The sequence below is a fragment of the Sardina pilchardus genome, chromosome 23 (genome assembly GCF_963854185.1).
Source record: "Sardina pilchardus chromosome 23, fSarPil1.1, whole genome shotgun sequence".
NCBI lineage: Eukaryota > Metazoa > Chordata > Actinopteri > Clupeiformes > Clupeidae > Sardina > Sardina pilchardus.
In genome coordinates this window covers 7,143,679-7,161,514 of record NC_085016.1, presented here as the reverse complement: position 1 = coordinate 7,161,514, position 17,836 = coordinate 7,143,679, and the positions used below count along the sequence as shown (strand labels likewise).

The window sequence follows — 17,836 nt, the reverse complement described above, 5'->3', positions numbered from 1 at the left end:
GTCGGACAGAAGTTATGGAGATCCGCTGTGGGATCTTCATTTGGTGATAGGTCAACTCTCACGGCCCACTCGCCTCCGTATGACCGCAGGGCAGGGACCTCTTCCTTACAATGCTGCCTAGCGTAGGATCACTGATCTATAAAGAATATTCTTTATAGATCAGTGCATAGGATAGACAGGATAGGCCGGTGTGATGTTACTGGGCTGGCCCTGTTCACTTTGACCTGCGTGTCTCGTTGACCTCTGCTAGCTTCCGCAAGACGCGGTCATGGCATGGCGCCACCCAAAAAGCCAGGCGCCTACCGGACACGCCGTTCAGCGGTGTTCGGCGGTCTGGACTTGACGCGCAGGATTTTAGAATAGTTTTCTATCTCTGTGCGGCTGCTGCGCAGCAGACGTTTCCAGTGGGCTTTGCTCCATTGAAAACAATGGAGTTCTAATTTGGGTCAGGTGGGTGCTGGGCTTAAGGGTCCTGGCTCAGTGCAGTCTCATAGCCAGAGAGGATGTGCTGTAGGCTGGGGCTCTGGTGGCCACAAATTTAGTCTCTTTCTGTGCTGAACCAACGGTGCCGGTTCTGGAGGTTTGAGAGGGTATCATACGTGGACCTGATCACTAAACTTAGCTTTGCTATAGGGCAACTTCCACAGGTCAGCCCACTTGATGGCCTTTCAATGACGACTTCCCAGGCCGTCCATCTAACACTCTTGCTATATTGGTATAGGTGCTATATTGTTGCGTTTTGTGTTCACTCTGGTGACTACAGATCCGCTCCTATAGTCACAGTTGAGATCGCTACTCCGGGTGTGTGCGTATAAACCTTTTAGATTTTCAGTGGCTTTCAGAGGCTCTCTCCCTTTATGAATCAAAATCCGCAGGAGTTCAGGGTCAACAAGTAGATATTTTATAGGAGGCTCTCCATATATCTATTTCATGTTAACCTTATTACCTGCAATCGTGCTTGTAATTATGTGATTCTCCTCTTATAGGAGGACTTGGCCATTTACTGCATAAACTAATCTGTGACAATGATTTCTAAAAGTCTTCCTCCTGTTACAAAGGCTGTCGCCCGTCAATGGAGTGACAAAGGGGACCTATTCCTCGTGGTCACAGAAAGATTCATATATAACTGTTCTAGTGACAGATTTCTATGACATAGAAGACAACTAAATCTAATTTGGGATTGGGAATTCAGATAATATTTTCCTCCTCGTGACGAGGGTGAATAGTTGGGGTTAAAGGGGTCCTATGTTCCTAATTGTAAGTTGTGTAACACGGCTGGGGGAAACAGTTTCTCTTATCCCACCGGAAACATGCAACAAGCTTAATCTAATTCTATTGACAGAGCCAAGTGTTTCAATATGGGCCTTTTCTAGGACAAATCTGTATAGCACTCATGGCATATAACAGATCTAATTGATAATTTGTACTCCGTTTTTACATACATTAGTTACTAAAAACAGATTTCCGTATCTTTGCTTGTGTGATGTACATTTGGACCCTTTAAAGGCCCCCGACCTTTATTCTTTACAGAACCATGCTCGCTAAATAAAGTCCGGTTGGTTTTGTGACTGCTACAGTGCATAGGACTTCCCTTCCTAAATACATGGCTGAGTTCGCTACTCCAGTGTATGTCAGTGTATTGTGCAGTTAGTTTTTGCCCATTAACAGTGTCTTAGAAAGTAAGCCCTCAAACGGACAAACTTACCAGCTTCCTGCCTGGTCTCCTCTGTAGGCGTGCGCCTCTTGCAAGAAGTTCAATATTCTCGTTGACACAGGGGAGGCAAAGAAAACTCAAAAGGACTCTGCTGCCTTTTAACAAAATCCCTAACCAAGGGTTAGGGTTCTGACTTTATTTAATAAGAAAAAAATCTTCTTGCTCTCAGTAGGTGAAGTCCAAAAAGGTGGTGGAGAGCTGTGTGAGTCTCTCGAGCCCCGGTAACGGGACGCTTTTGTATTTCTCCAGCTGAACCTCAATCTATCACCTTTTATCACAGTCAGCTGTTTGTCTATCTCTTGTTTCTTTTTCTGTGGCTTCCCTCAACTCTTCACACTTAAAATTCAGACACAGCACACGGATGTTGCCTACGTGGCTCTACGCAGAAACTATTACACTTAAACTATCACACTCTAACACAGCATTACTCTATAAGCTTGACAAAAACACTTTAAAGGCTAAACAATCGTTTTTTTAAAGGATTAAGCAAAAACACACTCTAAAGTTAAACAAAACCACACTTAAGCTTTACGTAAAAACACACTTCTAGTCTAAGTAAATATTCTTTTCACCCCAGTTATCTATCATTGCTGCATTTGCACATTTTTATTTGGTTTAGAGCAAGCTGGAATCAAGCAGTTATATTAAGACTTCTATCTAGTGAACTATCTCATGTAATCTTTTGACTTTTCCACGGTTCACATTTTCTGCCACTTTCTATAATATAGAATCAAAAACCATGCTGCATACAGTGTATAGGGAGGACCTAGGCTGGGTGAACCCTGCCTGAACTTCCGGGAAAGTGACGCACCGAAAACTAAACTAAACGCAAAGTGCAGTAGTAGAAACAAAGCGCAGCCTCGCCAGAGTAATGTTCAATCTTAAAAGATTGAGTTTAGTATGGTGCAAACCAGACTATGGAGGACCGGCTCTGGCTGCATACATGGCACCCCAAAATGGTACTTATAGTTTAAACCATTTTGAAGGGTCCATCAAAGGACCCTTTATAGCATGCATTTATATAACACCCCAAGAACCCTTTTTTTAAAGAGTGCACTTGCTGGGATTGGTTCACAGCTTTTATCCCAGAGCCCTCCTCTTCCTCCCACATGACTTCTGAGATCACCAGCTTTTTCCTCTCCATCCTTGAGGCTTTAGACCACATCTTGGATGGTGTGTTCATCATCCCAAGCCTGCCCTGCCCTGCCATGCTGCACCAACCCCACAACCTCCTGGTGTTTCAGATGGGTTATGGCCTGTGTTACGGCCGGCTCGTGGTTAGACCGCAACATAAAGAGGGACACGACAACAAGGTTTAAACAAGGTAATAATTTATTTAATTAAAGCCAAATGTCTAGGGGAAATGAATAGGAGTGGTGGCGTGCGTGTGGATGCAAAGAGAGTGTCAGTATGTGAGTAGCTAAATGAGATAACCAAAGAAAGAGAATGAGAGATGCAAAAGAAGGGAGAGAGCAAAGTGAGAGAGAAATCCAAGGTGCCGTCAAGACGAGAGAAAAAGTGCCTAATGGGAGAAATAAAGAAAGACCCCTTATGTAACCACACCCTTGATGGAATAACAGGTGTAGTGGATGAAACAATTAACCTACACAGGCTCTACCTGCCCGTGCACTGACAGGGAGAGACCAGAGGGGGCACAGGGGGTCGTAACACCTCCCTTCCTAAAAAGAGGTTTGCTCCAAGTAAACCTCAATTAAACAAGACCACCTGTTTTTCACAAACACACCCTATCCTCCTACATCCTGGGCCCTAGGACTAAGGAAAGACAAGGTTAAAGAACCCATACACACGTATAAGAGACAAAACACAATTAAACTCTAGACAACACATCAGCTATACATTACAATCCTTCCTTCCTATTTGTGGCCTTGTAAGAGCATACTGCAGAAGAAATAAACTCCAATGTATGCGTTCATTCTGATTCTGAATCTGATGATCCATAAAAACCAAGGGGAAGTGACCAGTGTGAATATCTGTAGTACTCGAAGACCAACCCAAATACTCTTCAAAACACTGAACCGTAAGGACTGAAGCTAGCACCACTCTCACTGGCACCAACAGCAACACCAAAGGTATAATCAATGTTTGAACACAACAGAACAAGAGCTGTAGCAAAAAATGTACTTGTATTATAAACAGCCTCCTGACGATTGGTGCACAAGCGGTCACAGAGTCTGAAGTAATGGACGATGACTGACCTTCAGTCATTTCCACAGGAGGAACCACCTTAGCAGACTCAGTCCCAACCAAATTCCCATCACACTCAATGGAGCTAGCAGAGTAAACCGTTTCACTCTCTAGTGCCCCTACAGGTGGATGTGATGAACCACTACAACACTCGACCTCAGGCGCAACAACAGAGTCCTCTAGAGGCACAAAATCAGGGCCAAAACCACAACCATCACGTTGCCTGCACGAACACTGATCAAGCTGCTGCGGTACCTCAGGCATCGGCACCACTTCAATGCTATCCCACACTTTCCCTCCAGCTAGATCATTACCCAAGACGAAGGAGATACCAGGCACTGGGAAAGATGGACAGACTCCAACAACAATGTCACCAGTGGTCAGCTTAGAGGACAGGTGGATCCGGTGCAGGGGCAACTGGATATTTTTCATTTCAAAACCTGTGACGGAAACATGAGTTCCTGTGGCAGAACAATCTGAAAGTGGTAAAACACCAGCTAACAGGACTGACTGTGCTGCCCCAGTATCCCGAAGTATGCGGACAGGCACACTAGTGGACTTGTCAGGCAAAGACACTAAACCTTCAGTGATGAAGGGAGTGTAGTCAATGACACTCCTACGGTCCATAGTGCACATACTGGTGGTCACCACAGACCCTGTACACTTACCGCTAAGCAAGCCAGGCAGGCCAGTGTCACTCGAGAAGATCAAGCCCATTGGTTTAGATGTTTCACCTTGATTGCTAAGGGCCAGACACTCAGACACCTTATGGCCTACTTTCTTACAGTAAAAACATATGATCTCCACCTTGTTAGCAGGGACATATCTGGAAGTAGAGGGAGATGACTTTTGGGAGTTACCCCCACCTCCAGACGACTGTCGGCTACCCCACCAGTTATCAGAAGCACGCTTATGTGTGAGAACATACTTGTCTGCCAGAACAGCAGCTTCGTCGAGCTTTGTCACCTCCTGCTCGTTCAGGTACACAGCTACAGCTTCAGGAACACAATTCATGAAGTCCTCAAGGAGAACCAGTTGTTTTAAGTCTTCCCTAGATTCTGCTTTCTGTGCTGAACACCACCTATCGAACAAGACTTCTTTCTTTCGTGCAAACTCTACAAAAGTATGCTGCTCTGACTTTCTAGCATCTCTGAACTTTTGGCGGTAGGCCTCAGGAACTAACTCATAAGCATGGAGAATAGCAGTCTTCACTACTTCATACTGTTTAGCTTGCTCCATGCTCAGAGCTGTAAACACCTCTTGCGCCTTCCCTACAAAAACACACTGCAGTAATAGAGGCCAAACATCTTCAGGCCAGTTAAGAGTGGTCGCCACCCTCTCAAAATGAGAAAAATATCGGTCTACATCCTTCTCAACAAAGGGTGGGACAAGCCGGATATTTTTGCTGAGGCTAAAGCTAGGCTGCTGGGGACTTGGAGAAGGAAGCAGAGGAGACTCAGTTTGTTTGGCGATCTCCAACTCAAGCCTTTTAACTGCTAATACATGTTCTCGCTCTTTATCATGCTCCTCACGCTCCATGCGTTTTAGCTCAAGTTCATTCTCTAGTTTACGAAGCTCAACTTCTCTCTGTACTTCAAGTGCCTTTGTTTCTTTTTCAGCCTTCAGCTTTTCAAGCTCCAGCTCCTGGTTTGTTACAACCACTGTTCCTTTAAAAATGCCTTTTAGCAAGAGCTGATTTTTCACTGCAAGGAACAGGGTCTCCTTTACTTTCTTCTCCTGAGCTGTGATAAGCAGTTCATAATGCTCAGCAACTGTCCAAAGCTGATCTTTAGTCAGCTTGGACAACAGGTCTTCAGACGGCTTAGCAATGAACTCTTCAGGAGTAGTCATATTCCCTACTTGGTGAGATGCCAACTCAAGTCAATCAAGCCAAGACACCAAAACAAAATTCATAAAACACTTATTAAAAAGCTAAGCACCCTATTCCCCAGTAGGTGCCAATGTAACTCAAACCACCTTTATTTGACTTTGCCTAACCTTCCCAAAACCAGCCAACGAGGTTCAGACAAAACATAAACTGAGGCACAAAACTGGCGACTTTTCTTCACCACAGAAAATGTAAACTACGCTACAATCTGGACCTACAGATTGTATGCAACACAAGAGCCATAAAATCCACTTGATCTCTCTCCCACAAAAGTCCAGCAAAATTACACAACAGAAAATTCCTGTTCACACATGCATCTCGCTCCTTACTTCGCTACAGGCAAGTTACCTTTAATCCACACACAGTGGCAACAAGCTGCACCCCGCTACAAAATAACCTAGCGAACGTCACAACCAACTACGCTACTGACATACATAAAGAGAAAGCCCACTTACCAAGCACGCAAACACAGACCAAATTACTCCGCACATCCAGGTGAAAGCACCAGCCGATCGCCACCGATATCCCACTGAACGTAACACAGTCCTCTGGAATTCTGAATATCACCAAAACAAACTACCTTGCCTAGCTAGTCTTCCAGGGCCTGCCAGCCTCGGGGCGACTGGATAACGCATTAACTCGATACAGTAAACTGTACGAAGCGTGCCCCCGACAGGAGTAGATAACTCCGGACCGGAATTACCCTTTAAAGCAAAAATAACCCCAAACAAACAAAATAACAAACAGTGTAACGACGGAAAGGCAAAGCCTAGCTGAAACACTCTTCCTTACCAGAGACTGAGAAGTTAGCTCGCTGGACAACCAAAAGACGTTCCCACCTGGATGTAATGAGTCTATGATCCCGTTTCCAATCACTCTACCAATTAAGGTTTCGCGGACGAGAACCCCCAATTTATGTTACGGCCGGCTCGTGGTTAGACCGCAACATAAAGAGGGACACGACAACAAGGTTTAAACAAGGTAATAATTTATTTAATTAAAGCCAAATGTCTAGGGGAAATGAATAGGAGTGGTGGCGTGCGTGTGGATGCAAAGAGAGTGTCAGTATGTGAGTAGCTAAATGAGATAACCAAAGAAAGAGAATGAGAGATGCAAAAGAAGGGAGAGAGCAAAGTGAGAGAGAAATCCAAGGTGCCGTCAAGACGAGAGAAAAAGTGCCTAATGGGAGAAATAAAGAAAGACCCCTTATGTAACCACACCCTTGATGGAATAACAGGTGTAGTGGATGAAACAATTAACCTACACAGGCTCTACCTGCCCGTGCACTGACAGGGAGAGACCAGAGGGGGCACAGGGGGTCGTAACACCTGGTGTACTGCCTGCCTAGCCTAGAAATCTAGACGCCCCTAGCGGCAGCAAATAATTTGGCTGGCGGGGCAGTCTAGGCACGATCCATTGAGCCAGGAAGCTGAGAACCCCCAGCACCAGCGGCCCAATCACAGGGCTTAACATAATGGTGACTGACATGCGACCAGAAGTTGCGACGGTAACGCTTCCTGTTATTTGAAAACAAGAAGATGATTCGTTTAGCGTTATCCTATTGCGTGGAGAGGGAAGGTTACGCATCCTGCTACTTGAAAACAAGAAGATGATTCGTTTAGCGTTATCCTATTGCGGGGAGGGAATTTGAAAGACAACTGTTTATCCCACCCCTCCGATTGAGCCCTGTCTACGGTGAGTGTCCAGACCCTACATCTTGATGTGGGTCTGGCTCGTCAGGCTACTGCCTGCCATGCATCCCATGTTCCAGAGTTTGGGGGCAGTATAGCAGCAAAAGCCCGGTCTCTTCTACATTTATATTTATAAAGTTAATACTGCATGTTGAACAGGGAGCCAGTGAAGGGAAGCTGGGAGAGATGTGTTCTCGCTTACGTGTACCAGTTAAGAGGCAAGCTGCTGCATTTTTAACTAGTTGCAAGCGGAAAAGTGAGACCTGGCTGAGAACAACAAGGAGTTAGTCCAGTCTAGTTGTTATGAAGGCTTACTTTATAAAAGTCAGGAAAAGCTTGATTTTAAGTTTCTAAAAGAGGAACTATGCAGGTTTGGCAATTTCTTCGCTGCTTCCTTATTTTACACTTACAGGTTCAGCCATGGTTCAGCTTTTGGTTTGGATCGCATGGTGTTGAAAGGGCTAATATCATCTTATCAAGATTATTTTGGAAGTGCACAGTTCAGTACTGTAGTAAACTCAAACAAGATGGGCAAATGATCAGAGGAAATAGCATGGCATCCTGTATATCAAGGTTATAGACAGGAATATCACATGACAGTATCAGATCTAGTGTACAGTATGACCCTGTAAATGGGGCTCGTCACAGATTGTGTCAGATTAAAAGAATATATAGCCTACACACACACACACACACACACACACACACACACACACACACACACACACACTCTGTATATATGCATGCGCTCTCTTCCACACAAAACATCCGTTTTTGGTCACTGAAACACGTTTTCCCATTTATTTAACATGTTTTCATATCTTTGACGTGTTCAACCTTCAACAACTGTTTTTGTATAGCCTTGTATTTTGCAACCTCCATTTCCATTTAAACCCCTGAATGTGCTTTCTGTTTCAGGACAACGGTGACTTCCAGACCCCCATGTGCTATAGATGGACGTCTTAAATTTGTGTGGTGAGAACATTAAAGGTATACTATGCAACGTTTTTCAGTTAATCAATTCGTTCCATACTGTTATATATGATTAAATGAGTCATTACCGGTCGAACGGTGTTTTTTTTGGCCGCTCTAGTGGTCTGTAGCGGTAAAACTTGCAACTTCAGGAGACACTGGGCACGCACCCATGCTCTACTCCAGGAAGTGTCATGTAAAGTCTCATGAAAAGGCACGGCAGACTGAGCGATTGAGGAGTTTTGTCAAATATACACGCTAAAGCTGTAGGGGAAGCTCTGCAGAGAAATATGCAAGCATAAAACGAGCGAAAATGAAAAGTGAAAGCGAAACCGGCGTTGAAATCGTCGATCCTGCATAGTATACCTTTAAATAGTTTATCAAGGTCCTGTGGTTAGAAACCTTTTCGAGGCGTGAATACCCCCCTTTTCAAGGTGTGAATACTTTCCTACAGACATGCCGCAAACTTTGTCACAACACTGGGTCCCAACCTCAAGCAAAAGTTCATGATGTGTGTCTCAGGCCTTGTTCAGATATCAGGGGTGAATAACATAGCCCATGATTGATGGGCCCAATTAAGACATACAGTATCACATAACCCGTGTCTCAGTCCTCCTCCCATGGGGGACCATACAGTAAACTAATATAATTTATCTGTTAAATTAATGACATAATGGCCCCAGTTGTGGCGCGACTGGCTGGGGCACCTGCACCGCACGCTGGCGACCCGGGTTCGATTCCCGCCCCGTGGTCCTTTCCGGATCCCACCCTACTCTCTCTCCCACTCGTTTCCTGTCACCCTACACTGTCCTATCTGATTAAAGGCATAAAAGCCCAAAAAAATATCTTTTAAAAAAAAAAATTAATGACACAACGTTATTACATCACTATAAGTACACTACACACACACACACACACACACACACACACACACACACACTAACACATAAACGCACACACACACACACATAAACAGACACACAAGCACAGACAGACATACACACATAAACACACACAAGCTCACGGGTGTGTAATTACCTCCTCAAAAAACAAAAGAGAGAAACTCCCAAATTCTTTGGTACGCAAGTTGCTCATTGCTGTTTGATACAAACTCGGCGTCAGGGGGGGGCCATAGGGGACCAGGCCCCCCCAAACAGGTCTCTGTGCCCCCCCAAAAAGAGTGCTCTGTAGTAGATATTTTGCAGTAGATCTGTGCCCCCCCCCCCCCCCCCCCCGTCGATGCTCATAGCCCCCCCACTCGTTGCTCTCTGGCTCCGAGGCTAAACTGTGCATTTAAAACTGTTTTCTTTTTGTTTTTTTTGAAACCCTCAAATATCGAGATCGGTATGGGTCTTTAAAATCCCATATTGGTGGGCTGTAGCTTCAGGGCTGGTCCTCCCTATATGCACACTACGTAAGGGTCCTGCAATTAAATTAAGGCCCCCTCCCCTGTCTCCCCTTGAGCCAGGCTAATAACAGACAGGTACGCATATACAGATACAGCGACAGTGTTTCGTAAGCTACACTAAGAAGATGAACGTGAATACGAAACTGGGAGAGGCTGGCAAGCAAGCCGCAGACAGATAAGGGGATTCACTTCCTTGTTTGGTTGGCCTAGTCTAGGCCAGGCCAGCAACATGCCCTGGAGAGATGCGTATAGACAGCAAACCATGGAGCGAACGCAAGTTACCCGACTGCTGTTCCCACTGTTCATACTTGTGAAGTTTCTTCTTCTTTCGGATTCACATTCATCTTCTTAATGTAGCTTATGAAACACTGTCGCTGTATCTGTATGTGCGTACCAGTCTGCTACTAGCTTGGCTCAAGGGGAGACAGGGGAGGGGGCCTTGATTTAATTGTGGGGCCTTCATTTAATTGCGGGGCCCTACGCAAATTGCGTAGTGTGCATATAGGGAGGACCAGCCTTGCTTGCCAGCCTTTCCCAGTCACAGCCAAGCTGTGAAATATAATTGCGTGTTCTGTTTTTGAATGCGGGCGACTGGCTACATTAAAAGAAGAAGAAAAAACTCATCTTTAAATGCACGATCGGGATGAAACAGTTTTTCAGCAGACACATGCGAGAACCCGTCGAAACGAATCCGTGATTTCACTCTTCCCATACATTTTAAAATTAGTAAATGGTTTTACAATATTTCAGTCAAGCTTTAGTTGGTTTAGATACCCTACACCTGAACATATCAATGAAAAAGTAGCCTAATGTATTAACTTTCATTCGCTGTGCTGCAGAGGTGGAAAGTAACTAAATACATTTACTCAAAATACTGTATTGAGTAGCTTTTTTGTGTATTTTGGATTTTTTGAGTAGTTTTAAAAATCTGTATTTAAAATTTGACTTGATTACATTTTGAGTGAAGTATTGTACTTTGATACATCACAGATCCAATCAGTTACTTGAGTAAAAAAAGAAAAGAGGAAAAAAGTGAATTGTCAGAACTACAAAGGTGACAATAATCAGCCAATAAGGCATGAAGCTGTCCACTAGCGATGTTCAACTAAATTCAACAAAAGATAGCCTACTTTATGAATTGTTGTGCAGGTGGACTATAGGCCTACCATTTTGCGCTTTAGCAAGGGAGAGTGAGAGTGACCTTAGATGGTCTTTATTAGCCTATTTATACAAAAAGGCAAACTTTACATTTTGTCTGACATTCATTTTGACATTTACAGTTTTTTTTGATTGCTTTGACCTGGTTGAAGAAACTGGTAACCTCTCAGTGTGGAGTTAACCCATTGTCATTGTTTTGACACACTTCCCGCACCCTTTTGCAAATCAGTTAACGCAGATGTCATTCAAAGCAGTTCAAACTCCATTGCTTTAGCTGTGGTAACCAAACAGAAACTATATGCTCCCATCTCTTAGAAACTTCTTGCCCAGTATGAAATCACTGAAGATGAAAGTGAATACGAAACTGGGAGAGGCTGGCAAGCAAGCCGCAGACAGATAAGGGGATTCACTTCCTTGTTTGGTTGGCCTAGTCTAGGCCAGGCCAGTAACATGCGCTGGAGAGATGCGTATAGACAGCAAACCATGGAGCGAACGCAAGTTACCCGACCGCTGTTCCCACTGTTCATACTTGTGAAGTTTCTTCTTCTTTCGGATTCACGTTCATCTTCTTAATGTAGCTTACAGATACAGACAGTGTGCGTGTATCTGTATGTGCGTGCTTGGCTCAAGGGGAGACAGGGGAGGGGGCCTTGATTTAATTGTGGGGCCTTGATTTAATTGCGGGGCCCTACGCAACTTGCGTAGCGTGCATATAGGGAGGACCAGCTTTGCTTGCCAGCCTTTCCCAGTCACAGCCAAGCTGTGAAATATAATTGCGTGTTCTGTTTTTGAATGCGGGTGACTAGCTACATTAAAAGAAGAAGAAAAAACTCATCTTTAAATGCACGATCGGGATGAAACAGTTTTTCAGCAGACACATGCGAGAACCCGTCGAAACGAATCCGTGATTTCACTCTTCCCATACATTTTAAAATAAGTAAATGGTTTTACAATATGTCAGTCAAGCTTTAGTTGGTTTAGATACCCTACACCTGAACATATCAATGAAAAAGTAGCCTAATGTATTAACTTTCATTCGCTGTGCTGCATGGGCAATACTGTAGATCGTAAATTAGATCTACAGTATATGAAGTATTACAATTATTGTTTAAAATAGTTTGAAAAAATACTGAAGGGAATCAGGGGAGCCAGTTCAGTAGCTATGTCTTTGGCAAGAAGCCTAGACACACAGGTGATGAACAGTCAGCCTCAGCCAGTAGGCTACTAGGCCAACCATTACTTCTACTGTCAAACTACAGATTTCTATCAGTATCAAAACCGCAGTTTTAGAGGAAATATTTGCAGTCTTTATGCATGGAGTGCAGTATGTTGGACCTAAATAATGCACTGCATACTGTAATTTACTACAGAAATGCATTGGACATGAAAATACTGCACTACACTGTAGCCTACGATAACGGAACTGTACTGCGAAAAAAAGCTGCAATTATTTTTGTAAGGGGGTACAGCAAGCATCAAAAGCAAACAGCCCACACCTAAAAAAAAACACTGGGCATTTATAGTTGTGAAGGTCCTTTATGGGGAAAAACATATATTTGGTAACTTCCGAAGACAAAATTTTGGCCCCTTAGAGAGTTCAGGCAGGAGGGCCCCTTAGCAGAATTTTGCCTATAGGGCCCCATCGGGGTCTGAACCAGCACTGTCTCGCTTAAATCCACTATGGCATCACTGCCAGGCCAGCAGACTACAATGGGCTGCCAACACCTGACCATTTGAACTAAACTGATCTATTCCTAAAAAGCCAATATCACCACCTGCTGGAATGTAGAAGAATTAGTTTATTCGATGCCTGAACAGGGCATGGACCATTTTCTGGAAATGAGTACTAACATCAGATGTCTTCTCAAATATCAATTCCACATACACACTACACACGCCCATAACACTAAAGCCATCAGTGCACTGAGTAGCCTATTGTAGGCCTAGTCTATAGGCCTGTCATCATGCCTAAATGCCTCTTGAATTTCCCCTTGGGGATCAATAAAGTATCTATCTATCTATCTAAAGCCCGTCCCATGATACATGGATTTATGATTGATTCCTGGGGTTTTGGAAATTTGGCTAGACAGACCTGTAGAATAAAGGAGGCTACGGACAGAGTGAAATGAACACTTTTCAAATATGTAATTGTCCACTTGTGTGTAATGTAGACTACTTGTTACATTTCAACATCAATGTAGGCTACTTGTTACATTCCAACAGCCTATCACATTAAAACTCTCTTTTAAGGGTAATTTTAAAATCAAGTTTGAGTAGTTCTGAGTGAATGTTTAGCCTGTAGCCCCAAGATACAGCCCTCTGTGGGATAGGATAGGGGAACGACAGCTGGTATTGATCTGTATTATCTGTTATAGGATATGTGACTGGGGGGAGTTCAGCCAGTAGCCTTGCCTGCAAAGGTTCATTTGAATACCAAACATCATCGACGGCCCTTTAGCACATCCTCTCATCGTGAAAAAAAGTAGCGTACTGTAGCAAGCAGTCGAGAGAGGAGGGATGGGCTTTTCGGTCGGATTCTTAACTGTGGTGTGGCAATCCTTAAAGTTGGAGGGTCTTGAATTTCCTATAACCTAGCCTACTCCTGGAGTGGCTTATACTGCGTAGAGCTGACATGAAGAATTCTCTTGCGTCAAGACTGCAGGCAAATTCGCCGGCATCTGTTCCCAAAGTCATCATCATCTTGGTGGGATTGCTACAAGTTGTGACTTGCGTCGTTGTTGTATTACACCTAAAAGGACACATTAAGGTCAGTGACATCTTCTTTCATCCACTGTGCTTAGCAACATCTTAACTTTGGGTCAATGGGTTTACTTTTTAACATTGGACTAGCCTCTTTTGAGAAGAAGGCGGTTTCAACAGGATTCCACGGTCTATGTTTTGCTGTGATCATTTGGGTAAATAAGTTAGTCTATGTGTGCGTTTTCATGACATAACTCTCTAAGACTGATGGACCACTGTCGACCCCGTGTGGGCAGATCCTCTGGCGTGTTGCTCATCGATTTTCTGGCGACTTGGTCTACTGCGGGTTGCCGACAAACGTCCGGCCGCTTCACCAATTACCGTCCAAGCGCTTTTCACCAATACCGTCCAAGCGCTTTTACAATTATGATCTTTCCTTCATTCATTCTGACAACATTTATTGTAATACTCACAAGTTAATGATAAATAAATAAAGTGTATGGTTGTCCAACAGCGAACCATAAGTTGCACGCCACCTCGAAAGCCACCGGTCCAATTTATTTTGCTATCTGGTCTAGCCTGACATTTCAACCTGAAAATACAACAGTGTACATTTATGAATGTATGAGTATTCCGTCGAGGAAAAAAAAACATTTTAAAGGCTTGTATTTTACGAGATTTAGGTTATCTACTAACGCAGAGTCTACTTTGCATATCCACATCTGTAGTGAGTGATTCAGTGGGCACAGCCTCAAACCACTGACCACTTTGTGGTGCTGTTCTCTGCCCACGCTACCCCAAGGGGAGTCCAGGTGTATTTGATTAAACCACGCGTTGCTAGCTTAACCATATGACCATTCATCCTCATGCAGAGCTGCGCAAATCTGTCTGAATGTAATGCATGCTCGACTTAACAAAATGAAATGCATGTTAACATTGTGCAAAAGTCCCAGATGCATCAGTGCAGCGCTGCATGAAGTCGAATGAGCCTGTGTGTGGTCTCCTTTCAGTGACGCATAGTCTGTGGTCAAGGCACACCCTTTCTGGGTATCCCTTCAGTGCTAAGGTGAAGCGCCCACATGATTGTTTAGCAGACAAAGTTTTCACAAAGGCATAGAGAATTTCACAAAATGAGGCAATGGGCTTTGATATCTGCAGCATAAACCTCTTCTGTAATCCATCGCAGCATTCTATGCATATCTTGAAGACACGAGAAATGATCTCAGATGAGTGCAGCACAGCAAGTCTAAATCTTCCATCTACATGGATGTCTTTGAAGTGGGGGTCTTTGAAATTTCCCTTTCTTTCAGTTAGACAGAGAGCCTAATCTCTTGTAGGTGAGAATTTCACAGCGATGTGCACAAGTCCTGAGCATTCTCAGCGTAAACATCTTCCCTGGTGCATTACATTGCTCTATCTAGGGGCCTACATGTTAGCCCTCAAAGACAAAACAATTGATCCAAGATGTGCTTGTAACGTGGCCCACCATACCATGGGAATGATGGAGTCTCTTTGTATTTATTTGATCCGAGGCATGTGGAACTCTTTGAGGGGGCACTTTTAAGTTTTAAACTCTTTGTCCGACAGAGAGCTTCAGTCTCCTCTCATTTCTCACAGGCACATGGGGCTGACAAAAGCCCTGTCCAAGCGGAGCCATTGGTAGAGCTTCGTGAAATGCAGCAACTCCGATCTCTCAAGAGATCTAGACATAGGACTCCAGTAGCTCATCTACCGATAAATCCATCAAGCACACACACAGAGAGTAAGTATGTAGCCTACTCTTGATCCTCTGGAGATGTGCCAGTGAAAATATTGTATGGGTGATATAGGGGATTTGAGAGGAATGTGTGTCCATGTCTGCTTAAATCAAGCATGCCCCAGAAGCAGTATTGTAATCAGATATGCCATTTTGTTTTTGAGATACATGGATATCATATCATTATTTTGGATCTACTGTCTAAAGAATGTTAAAAAAATCTATGAAGCCTTCTTCACGTATTATTCACGCATTGATGTCCTGTTCCTCTTACCATCAGGAGAGGTGCGGGCTACTATGATCCACTGGAACGCTGAGCAGGGATACCTCTTCCAGTTTGGATACCATGACGGGCGAATCCTGGTGCGAAAACCAGGCCTGTACTATGTCTACACCAAAACATGTTTCCGTTACTATGACGAACTGGAGCCGGGCCTCACGTCCCACCCGCGGGGATATCCCTCGGACCGGCGCCTGGCGGCCACCGCCAGCCCCGTCCAGCTGATCCAGTACGTCTTCCACGAGCGGCCCAGCCGCGGCGCCCCTCCTAGGCCCACGGTGATCATGAAGAGTGGGAGCACACAGCACTGGAGGGTCGGGGGGTACCACATGTACTGCCAGCAGCAAGGCGCCACTGTCGCACTGAGGACTGGAGATGGCCTGTTTGTTCGGGTGTCCAACTCCTGGATGCTCGATCCTGAGGCAGAGGGTAGCTACTTTGGGGCGTTCAGGATAAGCCATTGAATTGTAGTATATAGAATGTAGAGAGGTACTGTAGGTCGGTAGGTAGATAGATAGGCGATGAGAGAGAAAGAGAGCGAAAGCAATACTGACAAAGACAGGTTAGTCTGTGTTTATGTGTGGTCTCTGAAAGTGTTTTGTCATAGAGCCTATAGCCAGACTTGGGCTATTTCTAATCTCCTAAACAGGGGTGTAGTGGAGGCTGAACGCAAGTAAACCGTTTATCTGTCTGCCTCTGAAATTTCAGACGTAGAGTTTATCCACCTCTTGAGATTATCCACCTCTCAAAAGACTTCATAAACTAATTGCAACTTTTAACATTCAAAAATCACACTGTATTATACACATTTACAATACATAGTGCACTCATCAACACTCTAGGAACCTTTTAATATACCACTGGTATTTGCATAAACATGGATAATATCCTCCACCATTATCAAATGTTCTGAACGCCTTTTCTAAAAATTCCGATATCACATGGTGCCGTCCACCTTACCGTGATCACAGAATACATTGTTTATACCCACCTCTTACTTACCACTATACCCCTGCTCCTAAGGCTTTGAATGGCATATATACAGACAAAACACACTGGAGACTAGGCAGGAACGTAGTTGGGTATAGACTGCTTGGACTGTGCAGAGGGGGAAAATGCCATTCATTTTCATTACTATGACGCCAAACATGTTCAGCCTGTAAAAAAAAAAAACATTCTGTAATGCATTTTCCATAAAACAGCTTTTGGGACATTTCACAATGTACACCAAGTCACACGAATGTAATGATTTCTTTATGAGCATTTGGCTCTAATTTATTACGTTTACGTTGATATAAACTAAACACATACCAATATATGATTTATTTTATTCTTTATTGCTAACAGATGTTTTTACAGAACAGAACTTGTCAAAGTCATTATTATAGCTGAGGTATAGAGCCATCAATCACATTATTACCACCTGCTCATTTGCAGACATAACGTATAGCACGTCCTTAGCACATCAGCTGGATGCAAACCATGACATCTTTCCTCAAAGACTGTGAGATGAACACAAATCATTGCGTTAGTGCAGTGAGTGAACACAGTTTTGCCTCGGGAATGCAGAGAACAACTTTGTTTTTCGTGAGAGGTGGCTATGTCAGCAAATCTGTGAGATCTGGATACTATAAAGCTGGAATAAGCTCATCGTATTCGGTTTTACAAGACCACTGCAGTCAGCAAGAAATAACTGATTGGAGTCAGGGTGATTTGGTAATCTTTTCTTACACAGCCAGAATTAGTTACTCATTTCATGTCTCTAGGGGATCTTGTGTATGGTAATTAAGTAAATCATCTTCAATTATGGATTCACTTGATAGTATTATAGTATGACATAGTAACATAACTATTCGTTTTCATGAGATGTTCCCAACTGTCCTTTCTTTCAGTGCACGTATACACACCCACAGACAGACAGACACAGACACAGACACAGACACAGACACAGACACAGACACAGACACACACACACACACACACACACACACAGTCACACACACACACACACACACACACACACACACACACACACACACACACACACACACACACACACACACA

General features: G+C 43.9%; 1 protein-coding gene across 3 annotated transcripts; it reads left to right on the top strand.

The window, feature by feature from the left end:
* The first annotated feature begins 8,347 nt into the window (after positions 1–8,347).
* On the top strand, positions 8,348–17,836 carry LOC134071293 (tumor necrosis factor ligand superfamily member 11-like). Of its 3 annotated transcripts, XM_062527958.1 has the most exons (4): positions 8,418–8,488; positions 13,692–13,803; positions 15,354–15,498; positions 15,773–17,836. In XM_062527958.1, exons 3-4 carry the CDS (start codon positions 15,411–15,413, stop codon positions 16,234–16,236), a joined length of 552 nt encoding a protein of 183 aa, XP_062383942.1. In that variant the 5' UTR covers positions 8,418–8,488; positions 13,692–13,803; positions 15,354–15,410; the 3' UTR covers positions 16,237–17,836. The 3 variants fall into 3 exon arrangements, with proteins under 3 accessions (XP_062383943.1, XP_062383942.1, XP_062383941.1); XM_062527959.1 differs by lacking the exon at positions 13,692–13,803 and having other exon boundaries at positions 8,348–8,488; XM_062527957.1 differs by lacking the exon at positions 8,418–8,488 and having other exon boundaries at positions 13,562–13,803.